General features: G+C 47.4%; 1 protein-coding gene across 1 annotated transcript in view; it reads left to right on the top strand.

Annotated features, from left to right (window-relative positions):
* AATF (apoptosis antagonizing transcription factor) overlaps positions 1–18,002 on the top strand; it is a 61,580-nt gene extending 43,578 nt beyond the window's left edge. The window contains exons 11-12 of the mRNA XM_026861805.1: positions 3,057–3,128; positions 17,654–18,002. Coding sequence (XP_026717606.1) covers positions 3,057–3,128; positions 17,654–17,717 — 136 coding nt within the window. The 3' untranslated portion in view covers positions 17,718–18,002. The remainder of the gene's footprint in view (positions 1–3,056; positions 3,129–17,653) is intronic.
* The last annotated feature ends 843 nt before the right edge of the window (positions 18,003–18,845 follow it).

Raw genomic sequence — 18,845 nt, 5'->3', positions numbered from 1 at the left:
GGCTTGGTGGCGTGCAGCCTGTGAGCGCTGCCCAGATCAGTCTTGGCAAGAGTGTTCACTGGTCGCAGAAAATGCTGGAGAGAGGTGTTCAGATGTCCCTAGGTGATTTGGGGCTGTAATTCCCAGTGAAAGCCAGTAAACGCCTGTTGTGCGATATATATTTAACTGACTAAAGCGTGGATAGCAGCTCGAGGGGAAGATGTGCAGAAGTGCCTCAGTGAGGCAGATGTCTGTTTCCCTCTGACTGCCAGTTGGAATTTGGTGTCTAATCTCTCTTTATTTTTCTAAGTCCCATCGCAGCTTTCTTTAGCTTCAAAACATTTCACATCCTGACTCCTGGATCACTAATTTGGGATGATTGTTGTGTTTCCCGTGGAAGAATATTCCACGTGGTAGGGTGGAAAGGGAAGCAGTCTGGAGAACGTAGGTTTTTTTTTTTTCCCCTTTTGCAGAGCAGATATATTAGTCTCCCTGAGTTTAGCATGACTGGATGATTTGTAGTGGAGGAGGTGTTTGTGGCAGGGAGGCATGCTGAAAAGCTGCACTGCTTCCTGAAAAATCCGCAACATTAACCATCCTTTTGTGAGTAAACTATAAATCGTGAGTTTAGATGGCATCTGATAGAAAGTCAGTGGAGTCAGTCTGGGTCAGGCCTGGCATAGCAATTTTTAAGATAGATGTCATAAGATAATTTATTAAAAGAGGGAAGAGCTACTTTGTTGGCCTGAAAAGCCTATAATTATTGACTATCAATATTCTTTTCTGTCAGCATCACACATAATTGGATATATTCATGATTCAGTCAAAACTACTGACAGCATCACACAACTGAGTCAGACTCGTAAACCTCCAGGAATAATGGGGAAGTCTCTCATTGTGTGCAATCTGTGCGCTTCAGCATTCCTGAGAGATCAGCTATCTCGCCAAGTCAATTGCCTCTTAGATCTTAGGTGCCTCTTTTTTTTCTTCTTTAAATAAAAGTTGTACTGACCCTGCAGGGAAAATATCAATAAAGGAGAAAAGTGTCATTGTCTGTGTTTAGGATTAACATGCAGTTAAGCTCCAGCATCTTTTCAGAACAGTCCAATAGAGCCTAAATGGGTGTTTTTAAATAGTTGGTTCTTTCACTCAGTGTCACCCCAAGCAGATTACTTATCCTCTGTTCTTTCTTTTCCTTCTCTAAAACTGGGACAGCGGTGCTTAGATTTGTTTTGAGATCCTGGAAAGCAAAGTATCATGTACTGAGTTTCATCTGTCTCCATAATTCTTCCTTTTTAGCCATCCTTTAGCAAACCTTCAGTGTTAGAGCATGTTTGCATGAAATTGCTTGTTTATTGTAGGGTCTGAGGATCCTCAAGTGCTTTCAAAAGCAGTTGATCTTATGTGTCCCCTTCACTGACAGGGATGTTGGGGCACTAAGAGGGGGAGTGAGCTCATCCTAAAACTCCACGGTCGAGCTTAAGAAACAGGGTGCCTAGAACTCTGCTACCCCTTGCTAGGACATTCCTTTTCTTCAGGTAGACACTGAGGAGCGATGTGTTTTTCATGTCCTGTGCTGCATGGAATGCCTTTCTGTGAAGGAAATGAAGTATTCTGCTAGACTGAGATTTTTTTTTAAAAAAAAAAAAGTCCTTATTTAAAAAACGTGACAGTGATTAGTTCTGGACAAACAACTTGTGTCAGAGAATTTGTCAGAATTGCTAAATCCCCTTGCACTACACAGGGCTGTCCCTGTAGAAGCTTTGATCTGTGCGAATCCATCAGTTGTCTCATAAGTGAACTGTTCCATAGTCCAGCCTGTTGACCTGTTGTTTGTTGCAGTACTAGCCCTGCATGGCTACATCTGTCAGCGTTAGACCAGGGCTGCTGCTTCCATTCCGAGTGACAAAGACTCGATTGTGCAGAGAAGCCCTTGTGTAAGGGTGAGCATGTGCTGTGCCTGAAGAGCCGTTCTGAAATAGACTTGTGAGCTAAAAATCCCCTCGAGGGAATGTTCCTGCATAAGCAAACAAAAGGGAGTGCAGAGGTGACAGAGTGGAAAGGTGATTCTGGGCAAATGCTTGTGAATCCTTTTGCCTGCTATTTGTCAAGCTCTAAAAATAGCAGCAGCTTGGATAAAACATTTCAGACTTGGGTAGGCAGCATGGTAGTGTACACCAAAAGCCGTTGGTTTGGAATCCCCTGCCCTTAGACACCAGGGTTGGTTTAAAGCCACCTTTTCAGTCAGAGTTTTTCTGTACTCTGTGAAATTTTATGTCAGGTTCTTCACTGCTAAGTTATGAAATCTACTGCAAATTCCTACCCCAGCGTGGAAAGTGGGAAAGGCGTCCCATACCTGGAGGTGCAGGACAGCTTGCAGAAATCTTCTGGTGGATAGGAAGCTGAGACAGATGCAGCACTGTATCACCTTCAATGTGCCCCATCCCTTCTTTGCATGGGTCCTTTCCCTGTCTCCTCCTTTGCTTGTTTTCACATGCTCCATCTGTAAGTTATTCAGAGTAGGACTTTCCAACTACGGGTATGGCTAGCAGAGTGGGATTTTGATATCCTTTAGGGCCCGAGATACCACAGAGCAAGGAAAAAGTGATAGCAGATGGATGCTTGAGGTCTGATGCTCTGACGCTTCTGCTGCCTGCAGTGGCCTCTTTGGGCACAAATTCCAGAAGGTGATTAAGATGCCAGCTGAACGGAAGGCTGAAAATGAGTTCTTGTTTTTCTGTCTGACTTTTCAGGGTTGTCTGTCTGGAAGTCTGATTAGGTACTGGCACACAATTAATGGATGCTGTATGTCCTCTCTCTAGCTGTGATAGAACAGGATTTGCTTGTTATTCAGTTCATTGTATCATCTGATTATTCTTGTGTACATGTTCTAAGAAAGGAGGAGGAGGGAGGGGAGGGGGAATTGCCAGCTCTAACTGGTGACTCATTAGGTATCAGCCACCAGGAAAGCCAGTGCTTTGCATTTCAGGGGCTGGTATGTGTCTATTCAAGCAGCAACGTTTCCTTTTCATTAATAGTTACTAATGTGCTGCCTGCTTATTTCCTGCACTGTTCAGGTATCATGTCCATAGCAAGCTGGTGAGCTTCATGGCACCTATTGACCACTGCACAATGAATGATGATGCCAGGTGAGTAATAGATTAATTATGTTTCTCAAATGGCTTCATGACAGCATGATATTGACCTGTTCTTCAGTCTGTCGCCTCCTCCATTTCTTCTTATCAGTTAACCATTTGTCACTGGCATCATGGCCTGGGTGTCTTGGTCACATCTGTCCAGGCAGTCTGGCCGAGCTTTCGCTCTATAATTACTGTGACACCAAACAAGAAATGTTCATAAATCTCAGTACCTACCCTGATTTTGAAATTGTGTTTTGTGGGAATTATTTGGGAAATAGACAACTAAGTTATCTGGTGTCTTCATGTATATAATCGCAACTTACAAAGAACTTGTCTTTTAACAGAAATGGCGAGTGGTTTAAATTCTGTTTGGTGTGCACTTTCTTACATCAGTTAATAACTGGAATAGTTCAGTCAAGATTCACTCAAGACCTAAATGTTGCTTGTGTTTGTGCCTATCTAAAGAGTGAAGAATTTTATTGGAAGACTATAATGTTTTAATGGGCTAATTAGTAAAGAAAATACCAGTGAGGTTTTGTGCATAGTTACTAGCTAGTTTTTCTATACATACATGCATATTTCTTAGCATTACATTTTTAAACTAAATCTCGAAATGCTGAGCTTTTTGTGGGAAGGAGGTGGAATAATTTTTCCAGTGAATGGATGTAGAAGGCTTGAGAAACATCTTTCCCCTGGGTTGTGGAACATGTTTGTGCTTTGTGAGAGAGAGATGTCATTTGTCTGTTTGTGAAATGGAAACCAAACACCTGCTGTTCTTTAGACTGTTGCCTTTTGGAGTATTGCACAGACTTCTGGAAGAGAGCTCTCTGGTAAGCTGGCACTAAGATATTCTGTATACATAATAAGACTAGTGCTGTTTCATCATGCATCTCATAGTTTCTTTACTCTTTTTTTTTTTTTTTTAAGTGAGAAAACTGCTCTGATTTCTGAATATTGCGTAGATCCTCTTGCCACAAAAATAAATGTGTTGCATGTGTAGGTGAAAGCTATGCCCCCAGCTGTATAAGGTGGTCAGTTCTTCCACCCCCCTACCTGGATCATAGGAGGAGAGGGACAAAAGTCACTTGGGTGCTGTGGCATTAGACATTTGCACTTTTCATCTAGCTGGCAGAGAAATCAAGTGCGATTTTGTTTCTGATAAGCAGGGCCTGGGCTAGCAGCTCTCTGTGCGTCCCAGCTGGGCAGTCCCTCCTCACCTGCATGGAATTGGTGTCTTTGCTTTTTTGGGTAGCCCCAAATCAAACACGGGACAAGACAGACATGCATTCCTAGTAGAGTTGTACCGTCCTGTAGAAATAGTTCTGGGATGTGCTGCTTGTTCCCACGTTTTTTTTTTGTCTGAGGGTAATTAGCAGGTGGCATGTGTGTATTAGAAGAACCAGTTCGTACCATATTCATTAGTAATGTGCATGATTCTGATATTTCTCTGTCTTAGCATTATGTCCAGTTGACTGGTTACTACTTATGCTTCAAGAATTCCAAATGAGGTTAAGGTGTCTGTCATTTTTTGCACTGTCCTAGAGGTTAGGCAGGCATGCAGAGCCCTGCTCTGTCCCTGGAGTGAGGGGAAGCTTAGCTTGCATGGGGTGTGTGTGAGGAGGACGAGGGTGAAAAAAAAATAGGGAGACTGATCCTAATAATTTTGGAGTTACACTGTTTGCTGTCCCCAGAGGTGACATTGCCTCCTCCTTCGCAGTCCACTGCACTCACTTGTGTTCCAGAAGTTGCATAGAAAATGCGTTCCATAAGCCAGAATCCTCCAGCAAGTCAATGCAAACGTGAAGCGCATCGAAACAGCTGGGACGGTGGAGTCGTTCTGCACAACAGCCTTCCTGGGCCTCAGCTACACTTCACGTGGCTGCCATCTTCGTAACCCTGATGCCCCTCGCTCCTCGGGAGGCACCTGGAGTCCACCACAGACTGCCCGGGGTCTGCCTGACCCTCAGAAGCCATTCCAGCTAATAGGATGCCATCTACGTTACGCTGTGTCGACACAGTTATCATTGTGGTAGGGACAGAGTGTTTGACATTTGGTTTCCTGAAAATGTCTCCTGGGGATTTTCTCCACATTGAGCGGGTTATTACATCGCTTGCGTGTTTTACTGATTCTTTTGGTGGCAGCAGTGTGGCAGCAGCTGCTGCTGCTTATTGTCTGACTGCGGGAACTTATTTCTTACATTAAGTTTATTAGTCACTTTGGAGGCCCGCCATACTTCCCGTTAATGGCATTTTAGTCACTCATCTCCTGATGAGGGTTGGGCCATCTAGAGTGAGACTGCCAGCTGATGTGTCTGCACACCAGCCCCTGTGCCCCGGGGTCATACCCCGTGGGCAGCTGTGTCCTCTTCTGCCAAGATCAGGCTTTCAGGTAAGCCCTGGATGTGGATGGGACAACGCCTGGGCAGGTTCTGGTCCTGGTTCTGCTGGTGGCTTCGTGGAGGACCTTGAACAGGTCGCTCTGGGTTTCTGTGCCCGATTCCCCTTCTGTGCAGCAGAGGTCTGCTGTTGCGAAGTGCCTGTAAGAATAAGTGGTTTACTAATACTAGCAGTATTATTTCACTTTTTAACATGCATAGGAAGGCTTTTGTTTCAGACAAGAGACAGATACACACGTAGAAGCCTAAGCTTTCCTCACTGTTAGCCAAAATGCTGCTGGTTACCTGTAACACAGAGTGTGCCTTACTGCTGCCTATCGGAGCATTACGGTGTTCCTTAAGCAGTTTCTCTGCGGTTTCCTCCCCACACGATGTGCTTTGGCATTGTTTAGTCCTAATGTTGAGCTTAAATTTCCCTCCGCTGTAATTTAAGTTTGTTATATCTTGCCCTCTTCAATGTGGGCTCTGAGAACAGATTCTTGTCTCCTCTTTGCAGCAGTCCTTCCACATTTGGGTGGGCATTTTTGCTTTGCACACTGAAAACCTGGGCCTCATTCAGCTTAGCTCGCTGCCTTTCCTTCCTGGTTTACACCATTTATGTTGGCATCCAGACATAAAACATATTCAAAATACTGGAGTGGCCAGTGTCTGAAAATTAGGTCTCTACAGGTGTTGTGGTTCAGCTCTCCCAAAATAAAGATATCTGTTGCTATCAGTCTTCTTTTTTCTTCTTTTTTTTTTTTTTTTTTTTTTCCCTTCACATCCCTATTTAAAATGTCCCTGCACTTGCCATGGGCCATAATACCTCTCTAGCAGCACACAGCCACACTGGACAAGGCAGGAAGAATTCAACATCTGCTTTAAACTGCAGGTGAATTAAATAGAAAGGACCAGGCCTGTACGCATGAGAGGGAAGCAGTAATGATAACAGCTTTCCTTTGTGACAGAAGAAGGTAATTTTATTGTTTGCAAGTGTGAATTACTAGATTGAAAATGCAAGTATACACTTCACAGCGATGTGATCATGCTCTGAGCCATTTTTTTTTCTGGTCAGGCACTTAAAAGGCATGACCCCAAAATAAATACACATCTGAACAACGGGGCACTCTGCGTTGTAGAGTGAGAAATTTTAAAGTGTCAGGGAGCTGTATATAAAAAAGGGTTGTAGGAGCAGAGCTGGCAGAACATTCCCCTTAAGTTCCACCAGTGGCTACAGTGGCAGGTAGCTACCTGGAGAATGCCAGTAAATAAATATGTACGTGCAGATGGGGAGGGGCAGAATCTTGGGGGGGTGGCGTAGAGCCTGGGGGGGTGCAAGTGGTGTAATTCTGGGTCTTCCTTGGCTGTGCCAAGTCTTCGCTCCCCGTGATGAACTCCCCTTTGTCACTGGGGCGAAAGCAGAGGGGAGTTGTCTGTGGCTCTGCTTGCTTTGCTTGCTGTAGGTGCTTTTGAATGCACGAGTCTGTAGCACCGTAATACCTTGCTGTTTACTTTTTGTATTTCTTTATTTTTAAATGTATATTTAAATAGCTAATGCAGCCTAGGAATACATCTGGGGCCTGATTGTCCTGGACGTTTAAGCCATTTTACGCTACTCTGGCTGTGCAGAGAGACCGTAAAATAGTGCAAGGAACTGCCAGCACTCACTGAGGGGCCGGGTGTGGTGGTGTCCTGGCTGGGGGACGCCCAGGACTTTTGGGGATCTGGCACGTCAGGTTTATCACTTGCCACTGCCGCTGCCTGGGGAAACAAAGAGCAAATGCGTGTGAGGAGAAACAGCCTGTGCGCTGCATGGAGAAGGGGATGAACAGTCACTCCAGAATTGTTTTACAGCCTGAATTTGAGAAAAGAAGCGTACAAGTATAATAACTGCCTTTGTCAACATCACTGCCACTTTCTTTCTTGCTGCTGGTTGGAATAATAGCATTCGTGCAGGCAATTAATCTTCCACTTGCCAGTTTTTCATGCACCCTACGCATGGGCATGGCTGTTTAACCTTGTGCTCACATATATTATGCTGTAATGTGTGGGCCACTGGTGGCCTCAAGCCCTCCTCTGTTTTAACCCCTCTTTGGTAGTATTTTAAAACATACACTGGAAAGTGATTTTTATGGTTATCTTGGGGTATATGTTTATAGACTTAAATACATTTATTGTACTCTTGGGCCAAGGTTTTTCTAATCGGTACAAGGTCATTGCTATGTAAATGGGCCTGCCCTAAGACAAGGAACCTGAAGGCAAAAGCTTGAATGCGAGTGTGCTGTGGTGATTGTCCAGGGGAGAGGAATGCTGTCGTGGGCAGGAATTACCCAGGATTAGAAGAGGGTTGATCTCTCTGGTTGTGATTTCTCCTGGGTTTGAGGGTGGCATCATGTGGGTGCCACTTCTTGGACTTTCCTTGAAATATGCGTATCCCATCTGCATGACCTAGGGTACTTTGCTGATCCCAAAGTGAGGAGTGTAATCTTCAATATAATAAACCCGCAGTGCCGCCATGTGCAACAGAGTTGAGAGGATGCCAGTCTTCTCTGGTTTACACTTGGGGAAATGAGGCGCAGAGAAACGATAGCCTGTATCTCCACAGGCATTTGGTCCCAGCAGTCCGTGAGTTGGGAGCCTCAGTGACCTGCCGGAGGGGACACGGCCGGTTTGGGCGAGAGCTGTAACGCCAGCTCTGCCGTGCCGCTGCCCTCAGCTGGCCTGGCTCCCCACAGCCCGGTGCTAGGAGGAGATCAGACATCTGTGCACTTGCAGCAAGCTCCTGTGCTAGGTAGGTGTGTGTGTCTGTGGGCACGCTGCGGCTGGGGGTTCCCACTGAGGGCCTGCAAGCCCACAGACAAGGATTTTCAGTACGTGAGAGGCGCTGTAGCTGCAGGAGTGGATCCTACAGACAGCAGAGTCGTGGCAGGGTCAGGTCAAGCCTGTGTTCCTGAGAAGAGCTGCGTGTGGATTTGGGTTTTGTTCTCTCTGTCAGCTTTGATACACAGATCTTCAGATCTCTGCGCTGTATGTGTGTGGAACAGAGACTAAACACAAGATACTTTTTTTTTTTAAAAAAAAAGAGTATCATATCAAATTACTGCTAAGTTTGATGAACGTCGTTATTTCACCTCTGGAGGACAGTAACTTGCAGGAGAGACGTCCTTTATGGACACAGATGTTTGATCCAAACACCTTTATCTCCCAAGATGTCTCAGGTTATTCTGACAGGTAAAACAAGATTGTGCAAATATGCAACAATGATCTAATCAGCTGGAACAACAGCAATATTTTAACTGGCGCTACCTTTTAACAGCATCATTAAGGGCTCTCATTACTCTTTTATTAGAGGCTCACTCTATTTCTTATCAGATTACAGAATGAACATAACTCATGGCACTGATTTGATCTCTTGTTAAAGAGGATTACAGCTTTGCATTAACTTGGATTGACACGGTTTATAATTTGCTGTTGATACACACGCTGGCGATGTCACATGTTTGACCCCCTCCCCACAGCACCGCTGAGGAAAAGGACACCCATACATCATCATTAAAGATGGCACCCAGCGCAGGAATGGGAGGCAAAAGGAGGCTTTCCCGCAGTAAAGTCAGGCAGGACAAAAGAGACGTGTTCTCAAGTGCAAGCTGAAATTCTAAACGGGCATTCTAACGGGTGAAAGTGGGGGAGAATGTATCAGCTTTTAGGTATTTTTACCTCGAGATCCAGATCTTCATTACGGAGGAGGACTTTGCATCCGTTATGAGGCAACTTAGAGGGAAGAAGATGCCCTTAGTGGGACTGGGTCAAACCATGCGGTTCCACCACAGCGTGAGGTTGTGTGAGGGTTTGGGGTTTTTTTAGCATATGGTCAGGTTCCAGCACACTACGCTCCAGCATAGATGCGTGTATATACGTACATATATAAATACACAGTCTCTCCACACCTGTGGTGTTACGTTTTATGTTTGATTTTGGAAGCGCAGACTCACGAGGCAGCAGAACTGGGCTCAGGGCAGGAATCACTGCCTGAAATCCCACGGCCAAGTGCAAGAAATAAAGCCCATGACTCCACAGTCCCGTCGGCCTCGGGTCATGCTTGGTAGAAGAGCATCCAGCCCACTCTTGTTCTTGCCCGAGCAGACCAGTGCCTGCTGGGAACCTGAATTAAGACACAGATTATCCAGATGCCAGTGAGGTTTGCATTAGAGCGTTTCTCTTGGGTTCAGACAGGGCGTTGTGTATTTTCCCAGTCAGCATTCTCACTCTTGGACTTAGTGCAGTTGCTTTGTCACAGGGTGTCTTGCTGCAAGCAGAGGGGGGTACATAGTAGGAAATCCTGGTATTAAAAGATTAATTGACTTATATGACATAAGAGTTTAGTATTTAAAAAAAAAAAAAAAGGTTGGTTTGATACCAGCCTTTAACTTAGCTCACTTTGTGCTTCGGGTATTAAAACACCATGAGATTAGATTAATGGAGGAATTTGGGCTGTTTGATTGTCAATCCAGTACGTCCATGATGACAGAAGTCCCTGAGAGGAAGCAAAGCCTTCCTGAACCAGCAGCTTCTGTGCTGCGTGACACAAACCTTGGGTGAGGAGAGTTATTCTAAGTTTATATAGACACAGCCTGGAAGAAAGGTTGTCCTGCTCTGTATTGGCTTTGTTTTGGGAAACAAAGGGAGCAGCGCTAACGTGGAGAGCAATCTCTGGGAGCGTGCGGTGCTCTGACATTTTAGGTGTTTCTGGCGTGAGGCTGTGGGTGGGAGAGCAAGCTGCCCACCTGGGCTCTGGGAGAGCCCCCCCCCGGCAGGGACCCACTCCGGTCTCCTGGGGGAGATGTGTGGGCTCCCCTGAGCTGCCTTGCGCAGGGAGACCTGGGCTCTGCTGGGAACCGAGCAAAAAGCTCGGGTTGTCCCGTGAAACTAAACCTGCTTGTCTTGGCTGATGGTCCCGAGGCACCGTGGCTTCGGTATCATCCTGCCCTTTGTGTATCATTTTGTTTGGTGGATTTTATCCCCTTAACCTTTGACTTAGCCTTAGAAGTCAACTCATGTAGGCGCAGTTAAGTATCCCATATCGCTTTTAACTGTAGTTGTTAGAAGGGCTGGTATTTGAACAGGGAGTTTTTTGTATGTTTTGAAGCTGGCAGTAGTGAAGTGGTGTACGTGACCCCGGTTAGTGCCGATGGGCTGAAATCATCATGTTCCAACATGTGATGTTTGACATCCCTAGTAAGAAGACAGACGCCTCTGTTATGGAAATTTCCTTTTTAAAGGGAAAAAAAATAACCTGTTAAGAGCTGCAAGATGATTTGTCGTCCTTCCTTTGTGAGACAATTTGTCTTCTCCTGCATCAAATCTGTTATAAAACAGGCAAGCTGTGAAAGAGGGAAATCATCCTAGGAATATGGGATGTTAAGGTACACAAAGAATGGTCCCCTCCGTGCGCCTGTGTGCGTGTCTGCACAGGGCACTTCACATGCAGCATGACAGTGGCTGCTCTGCTCAAATACCCATCTAAAAACAGAGACCGAGAAAGCAACGTTTTATGAATTTCATGGGGAAATTAAAGCCGCAGGAAAGCGTGCCGGCGGAGCAGGCTGCGGCTTTCTGAACCTCCCCGTGTTTTGCCACTTCTCCCGCTACTTGTCCACATCTTTTATGCTTTGTGTTGTAAAAGCTCATATGAAAATGTGAATGCGATTCAAAATGAGGGTGAGAGAGGTTGCACCTCTGGTCCCCTTAATGCTGTCGAGAGCTCGGGGCTGGCGCACAGGCAGATGTGTGCTGGTGTAAGGGGGAAATGTTCAGAGCTGGTGACAGAGGTGGCAGGTCTGAGCCCGGCGCCTGGTTGAGTTTGGGGGATGATACCCTGAGCAGCAGCAGCAGCCCTTCCACCTCTCCGCTGTCCTCCGGCCCCACAAAACCCGCAGAGTCCCTTTGTTTAGGGCAAGAACCAGCTTTCTGAAATATTTATAAATCCTGCGCCTGGTCTCACGAGACAAACCAGAGGTCACATGTCACCTTTCATAATTTAAAGCCGTGGGGCTAAAAGCATTTGCACAGGCTTGAAGGACCCAATCCTGACCTGCCTGAGCGAGAGGGAATTGCAGCAGACCTTTCTGAATCTCCTTCAAGCGCCGGGCAGGGTGATGAGAGCCGTCTGGCTCTGTAATTTATCGCCGGAGTTACGCTCGGGTTTTGGGCCGTGGCGGGGAAGCGAGTGAGAGAGTGCCATCTCGTGGGGCTGCCTCCCTCCCTCCCTCCCTGCCTCCCAGCACCCGGTGCCTTCGCCCTGCCCGGCCCGTGGCGCCCGGGTGGGGACGCGGGGTGGAAGGTGTGCGAGTGCGGAGCCGCATCCCGAACCCCACGGGATGACTTAGGGTAAAGCCTCGGACTAGAAATAACAAAATAAAGGGCTTCAGCTTGGTTTATCTTCCTGGGTACCCGCTCTTCGTGCTTGGCACCCCGCATTCTGAATTTCACGCTGTTGAACAAAAGATTTCTTAGGAATACAGACAGAAAGTTTTCCAAGAAAACAACCAGCCCTCTGTTCCACAACCAGCTTCACTCTTCATCAGGAGGCGTGTGTCATCCTCCCTTTCTTCATGGGTGTTCATGTTCTGTCTTCTGCTAGCTTTTGTGAAATCAAAATTAATTGTTTTACACGGGGGATGTCGGTAGGAATGGTTAGGTACAGTTATTTCAGTACTGCTTGTGGCATATTGTAAATTATTTTTTTCTTTTTTTGGGGGGGGGGACAGGGGACGACCTGGGAGAAGAGAAGTAAAAGGTACTTGAGAAAAAGTAGAGAAATCTGTTGGAGGGTATTTTTACTACAACAGCACAGCAGTGACACATGCGGTATTGCTAATTAGTGACACTCTAAAAAAAAACAACCACCAGAAACTGAATTTTCGCCTTAATATTGTTTTTCTACTAGTTTGCAGAACTATATTTAAAAAAAAAAAAAAGACGTAACGTGACTCTAATTCCCCGAAATAGTACGGCGTTAGCTGTTCTCCCCCCCCATCTGCAGGTGTGTGTTTGTTTTCCCCTTTGTATATTTGATGGAATAGTGCTGCTGCAGATGGGCAAAGGAGATTCCTGGGGAACTGTTAACAGATTTTATGATTTATATTTTGATGATTCATATATTCATCAACTCTGCTATTGCTATTATTATTCACTCAGGGCACTCCTGCCCTCTCTGTGTGTGTTTCCCTGCTCTCTTGTTGCAAGTATTTTGCCTTTAAAATGTGTGTAGCAGCAATAGCTGGGATTTGGAGGGTGGTAAAGGCCGATGAGCGCACAGAGCTCACTGTCTGCAGTGGTTGTTGCTTTTATTTAATTTTTTTAAATAACATTGTTGAGGTGAATCAGCCCTTTGGGTGGTGGGAAGCGGGTCGGTGTTTCCGCGGTGCCGTGGAGTGGGGGGACTGCGTGGGGCCGGGCCTTGGCAACCCGTCTGCCCGTGCCAAGGGCCACGCGTGCCATCAGCCGCCAAGGGGAGGACAGTGGAGCTGCTGGCCGGGGGCTGGCGTGGGGAACGGGGTCCGCAGCCTGCCCGCCTCGCTCCTCCCACGCCGCCAGCGCAGCCACAGCCACAGCTTGCACCGAAAACGGGGGCACGGAGAGCGGAGTAAACCACCTCCCTCACGTCAACCTTTTGTCTCGGGCTGCTGGTGCGTGGAAAGGAAGGGCTGCGCAAACTTTCTGGGTGCCTGTGGAGAGGGCCCCGGCGTTGGGAAGGGGCGAGAGCCTGGGCACAGCGCGCCCGGGGCAGCGAGCACCTGCGCCGGACGCTGCCTTCGGAGTCCGCTCCGAAGAAATGCATAAATAATTAAGCCAGGGTACTTACACACACATGTTTTATGGCAAATGGCTGTGTGGTTCGTGATCATTTTTTCCAGAAACAGGTTTTATGATAATATAGTAAAAATATTAAATTAGAAAATGCCTCACTAAGGGTGATAAAACCTTACTACAGTGGAAATAGGTAATTATCCCCTCTACAGCCTAAATGACAGTTTAAAAGAAATAAAAATGTTAGTGCTCATTACTTGCTTTTGTAGGTTGCTATAAAGGGTAAGTTAAATTTTAATTCAAGGAAGACCCCTGTATCGACCTGCCTTCTTCCACACTCTCCACCTGAGGTGTGAGTGCTGTTAATTACTCGCATAGGTTATTCCTCAGCACACTGCGAAGACCGGCACCTCTTTGTGCTAAAGTCACCTTTCCTTCTCCTGGAGGTAGCAGGCTTGCAGCGGGGTGGGTTGTTTCAACTCAGTGGCTCAAGTCGGATGTTTAATATATGTGGGTGGAGGAGAGAAATTTTATATTTTTTAACCAAAATCCAAGTTTATTATGCATAGCCTTAAGGGGGCTGAAAGTATTAAAATCCACACTTACCCTGGTGAATTGAAACAGAGACAAGGTTAAACCTGGAGGATTGATGAGTTTTACTCTCTGCATGGTTAAATCCTGCTGAGGGGAGATGCTGTAGAAGAAAGGTAGCCTAGATGATGAGGAGAGGGAAAAAAAAAAAAAAAAGTTGGGTTATTTGTTATTTGTTTCCAGGGTGAAATATGTGTTCTGTTTTGGGGGTGGTGGGGTTACCCGATTTTTCCCTCCTCCTCCTGTCACCCTCTACCAGGATGCCTGCCCTTGCTCTGTTATTATCCAAACAGCTCCACTGGAATTTTTACTTCAGCGGAGGTTGTCGGTGTCGTGCCCGGAGGATGGGGCTGGGGGAGTGCTGGGCTTGCACCCGTGGAACCTGGGCCGCGAATGTCGGAGTCTGTCAGTGCTGGCAACGTTTCTCTGCCGGCGAAGACAAATTCTTGCCGAAGTCTCCCTCGGCACTGCTTGCTTGAAAGATGACTGTTTATTTAAAATCTGTAGGATCGGAGGAAATAGAGCACTGATCCCTGAACTCTTGTACCCATCAGAAGATGATCAAAAAACAAAAATGAAGACAAAAGCCTGTGGAGACTGGTTCTTCACCAGTGGGAAAAGGCCAAGGCGGGTTGCAAAGAAACATTACATTTGGCTTTTGCCTGCTCACCGGGAGAAGACAGAAACTTGCTGTCTTGGGCTAGTTTCTGTGGAGTCCTCCCGAACGTGCGCATTGTATTTAAACTTCCTAAAGTTACTGAGGACTGTGAAAAAATGAACAAATGTATAGGAGGAAGAGGGCATGTGTAGAGAAACTGCAGAGGGGAGCCCCTCGGTGCCGCGGAGGGGATGCTTGGGGGCAAAGTCCCCTTCGAATTGTGCAAAAGGCCTTTGAGGTGTGTTTGGTAAGCGGTCGGCGGGACCGGAAGGTTTGAAGCCTCTTGCCTGGGAGTGAGGCTTGTGGACAAAATAAAAGCAGTTTCTGTTGCTCGCTGGCCCCGGGGTGTGGAAGAGGAGCGGCAGAAGATCTGTGTGCAGTGCGCTGCGAGCGTGGCCAGGCTGAACGGGTCTGCCTGGGAGCGGATCCGTGCCCCTGGCAGCGCTGACGCAGGCTCCAGAAGAGGGTTCCTTCAGCCCAAGTGACTCGGCGGCCGGAGGAGAGCGTGGGTTTATAGCCAGGACAGAGAGCAGCCCTCCAGCAGGGAGTTGCCGTCGGTGGAGGGCAGCGGAGCCATCTGCGATGGGCGTGCTGGGTCCTCCCAGGGAGCAGCCGTGCCTGCAGAGCCACACCATGGGTCAGGACTAAGGTCTGAGATGGCGTTTAGGTCGGCTGGGCAAAGTCTGGGGAGGAGCCCAGGAGCGCAGGAGACGCGTGGAGATGATGTTGTTCCTCAGCAAAGCACGAAGGGATGGGAGTGAGTCCGTGTGCGAGAGCTGGGTGTTATTTAAGAGTCAGTGCCTGTGCCCAGCACGTGTATTAAAACAAACTGATGGCAGGAGCTGCACAGACAAGAGGCGTCAAGCCCCAAGCCGGGGAACAGCAGCAGCATCCCTGCAGTGGATGGGAAAATGGAAACAATCCTGAGGAGGTGTGAGAGCCTGCTGCTGGCTGCCGGGAAGGTGCTGCGGTGGCAGGGCTGCTTTCCTCTGGCCTGAGAGCGAGCAGGCAGGCTGGAAACCAGCAAAGTGGGTGCCTTTGGTATTGTCATTTATCTCTGTAGATTGTTCTCCTCAGTGCAATTAAGTTTATTTCAAACAAGGCCTATACCAGAGGGAGAGGAGACAGAATGGCATCAGTGGTGTTTCGTTCAAAGTACCCACGCTGCTCAGGTGCCTCGGACAGGAGCAAACGGCAGGTATGGCCCACCTGGGTGTGAAATGATCTTCTATCAACACCAGTTTCAGCGTTTCCCTCTCTGCTCCCGACGCGTGAACCCTGCTGCGGACAGGAACCGCCGCGCCTGCCCGGGAATTTCATCGGGACTGTGGCACCAGGGGCAGCGTCGGCTCGGTGTACCAGCGGGGTCTGAGCGGGGCCGGAGGGCTGTGCCGGTCGGAGCTCTGAACAGCATCGCTCTGCCTTTTCCTTCTGATCCGTCAGTGGAGCCTTGAAGTCACAATGTCCTCGTTGGCAGTAGTGCCCCTTGCCACCTCATTTCTCAGTTGAAACAGCAAAAGCGAGTTGCATTTATCAGTTAATAGGAAAGATGGAATATGTTACAGGTTTGTGTAAGGCATTCCTCTCCCTCCTCCTCTTTTTTTCTTTCAAGCCTCAAAGTTTTCAGCTTCTCATGTATCAGTTCTGTTTTCCAGAAGTGCTTTGATTTTGCGTTTGTGTTAAACTTGCCCAAACCTTTGTGCACCTCCTGATCCAGCACGGAAACTCCAGCTGTGGTTTCATAGTCGCGGCTGAGCTTTGCAAACAAAACACGGCGTCAACCATTTTGTTGGGTAAGGAGCCGCGTCCCTCACCACAGACTCATTTGCTGAGGGTAGAGCAGCTGATTGGTTAATTAGCTTCTAAATGAAAATTAATTTAAGAGATGTGGCCCTGTGAATTAGAATGGCTTCTTGTCTCAGTGGCCCATGCACGTCTGTCCATCCTCCCATGTTGCTGGAACAGATACTTTGTTCCTTGTCTCCCTGGGTTTAATGGTTGGTGTTTTTCTGCCATCGCTGTTCAAAACTTAGAAGTTCCTTCTTTCACGAGGCTGACGGGTAACTCTCTCCAGTGGAAGTGTCTGCAGGAAGCAGACAGCTCTCAAAGCCGTTGCCATCTTTTACTGGTCTGTGAAGGATCAAGGCGTCAAAGCAGCCCCGAGCGCGAGTGGTCCTTGTGGGCTTCGCTGAGGAGGCAGCCGGAATCGGGGCATCTGTCAGGTCTGAGCCTTGTCCTTCGAAGCCATGTTTGACTCTGCCTTGACTGGTGGAGAAGGCTCTTTTCTCTGCCCGTCCTGGCGGTTTTCTGCAGCAGCTGCCCCAGCAAAGCCTCGAGACGCGGGCCCATGGCAGGGGGATGGTTTGGTTACGGCCCAGTGCCCGTCCTCGGGGTAACCAACGCCCTGCCCTGTGTGGGCCGTTCTCTTACAAGAGAAAATGCCGATGTAAAATAGAAGGCTCTCCCGATGCTTTTCCCTTGATTTCCAGAAATGCGTGATTTATGAAAGTGCTCTCTCCGTTTCCCCCATCTCTCTCTCAGGTTACTTTGGTTCTAAAATTAAAGATAAGTAACACCAACCCACTTTTTTTTTTTTTATTTTTAAAGGGAAGCTTGCTCCTGTTATCAGAATTGCTGCATATGTGATATTAATTGGAATCTTGTTGCTGGGTCATTTTCATTGTTTTTCAAGTACCTTCAAGTCCAAGAAAATGTATGAAAACTAAATTATAGTCCCACGTAGACTGTCTGATTGAATCCTCCTTCTGGCTCTGTGGTCTCATACATCCTATTAAAATATTCAATCTTGTTTTCTTACTTGAAGAGCCTGTCTGTAAAGGGCAAACTTATAGAAAACCTCATTCTCTGGAGATATGGTATCCAGCCACACTGAACTATTTACATATTTCTGTACTGTGTGTGATTGGTCTTATGCAAGTTCTCCCCTTTGCCTGTATTTATTAATAAGGATTGTTGAATGCATTTTTAATTATACAAGGCCTTTTCATTTTAAGGAGTGGATGGTTTTGCTGGCAGACTCTTGCTTCTGTTTTGACCTTGAAAAGTAACTTTTCCCCCTTCTCCTTCCTTTTTTTCCTCAGGACAGAGCTATATCGTTCGCTGTTTGGAAAAATCACGAGTCCTGACGAACTGGAGCAGAATTAGCAGCTGGCCTTCGTGCCAGGACTGACCCCACCGGCCTGGCCAGCGCCTGAGCGGCCCCGTCTGGTGGCATCTCCTCTGCCCGGGAGCACCCTCCAGCTCTGGTTCGTTCCTAAAAACCTTCACATCAAATACAGTCACTGCGAAACCACACGGGCTCAGAGAGGAGTTGGGGGTAGACACTAGGTACCCTCCTCTCTAGCTTTAAAATGAACTCGGCTTCCTCCCAAAGACAATCCATTTTTAAGTATTCTCTTTAAATTCCTGACCTTGACTTTTGCAATCTGGGCGACAGGCGAGTCAGACCAGCAGGGACCACGGGTCACCCACGTTTGTGGTAAATCCCTGGAGGTTTTTATTTGAGGGAGTCGGGGTGGGGTGGGGTGTTTAAATGTGCTGTTCTGGTCGTTGGCTGCGTATCTGGAATGTGTGGCTTTATTTTTCATGGAGTCAAGAGGATTTAAATGTCATTTACATAATTAACATGGCCTTAAAACAGAGAAAAGGTGCTCTCCCTCGCAGCCAGCCAGGGCTCCCAGGTCACTCTCCCGTTTCTGACCGAGCGTTCGCTGCGCACAGGGACATTTGCTGACGGGTGATGAGCACAACACGGGGCTACATCCTGGGATATCTCTGCAATTAGAGCATGTCGGTGAATTTTTCAGTCCAAGCATTGATCCTGTACACTTAATTATTTCTGCTGATCATGACTCTGAGCCATCCTGTCTTCACCATCACCATGGCACACTGTTGCAGGGTGCCAGCAGGAATGTAAAACCGGCCGGAGGAGATGACTCACCTGAGGGGTTTTGTGGGGTTTTTATATCCAAAGGTCAGAAGCCAGAAATTAAATCCCCATAAGGGGAATTCGTTAGCCTGCTGTGATCAATCTGAAATGGAGGTTATCTTGCGTAAATAATATGTGCATACATACGTGTGTAAGATGGCCATTGCTTGTGACCACATGAACTGCACTGTCTTTGTTTTGCGCCAGCTAATTAAAATGCTTTCTGAACTGATTGCCCAAGTTTGATCGGTGCAGGAGAGGCACCAGCAGCCAGGGCCTCGCTCAGCCCCGCCAGCACAGTGACATTCATCCGGCGTCTTCCGCGGCACCTTGCAGAGGCTGCG

The sequence above is a fragment of the Athene cunicularia genome (genome assembly GCF_003259725.1).
Source record: "Athene cunicularia isolate RWA chromosome 19 unlocalized genomic scaffold, athCun1 chr19_part1, whole genome shotgun sequence".
NCBI lineage: Eukaryota > Metazoa > Chordata > Aves > Strigiformes > Strigidae > Athene > Athene cunicularia.
This window is presented reverse-complemented; position numbering and strand designations above follow the sequence as displayed.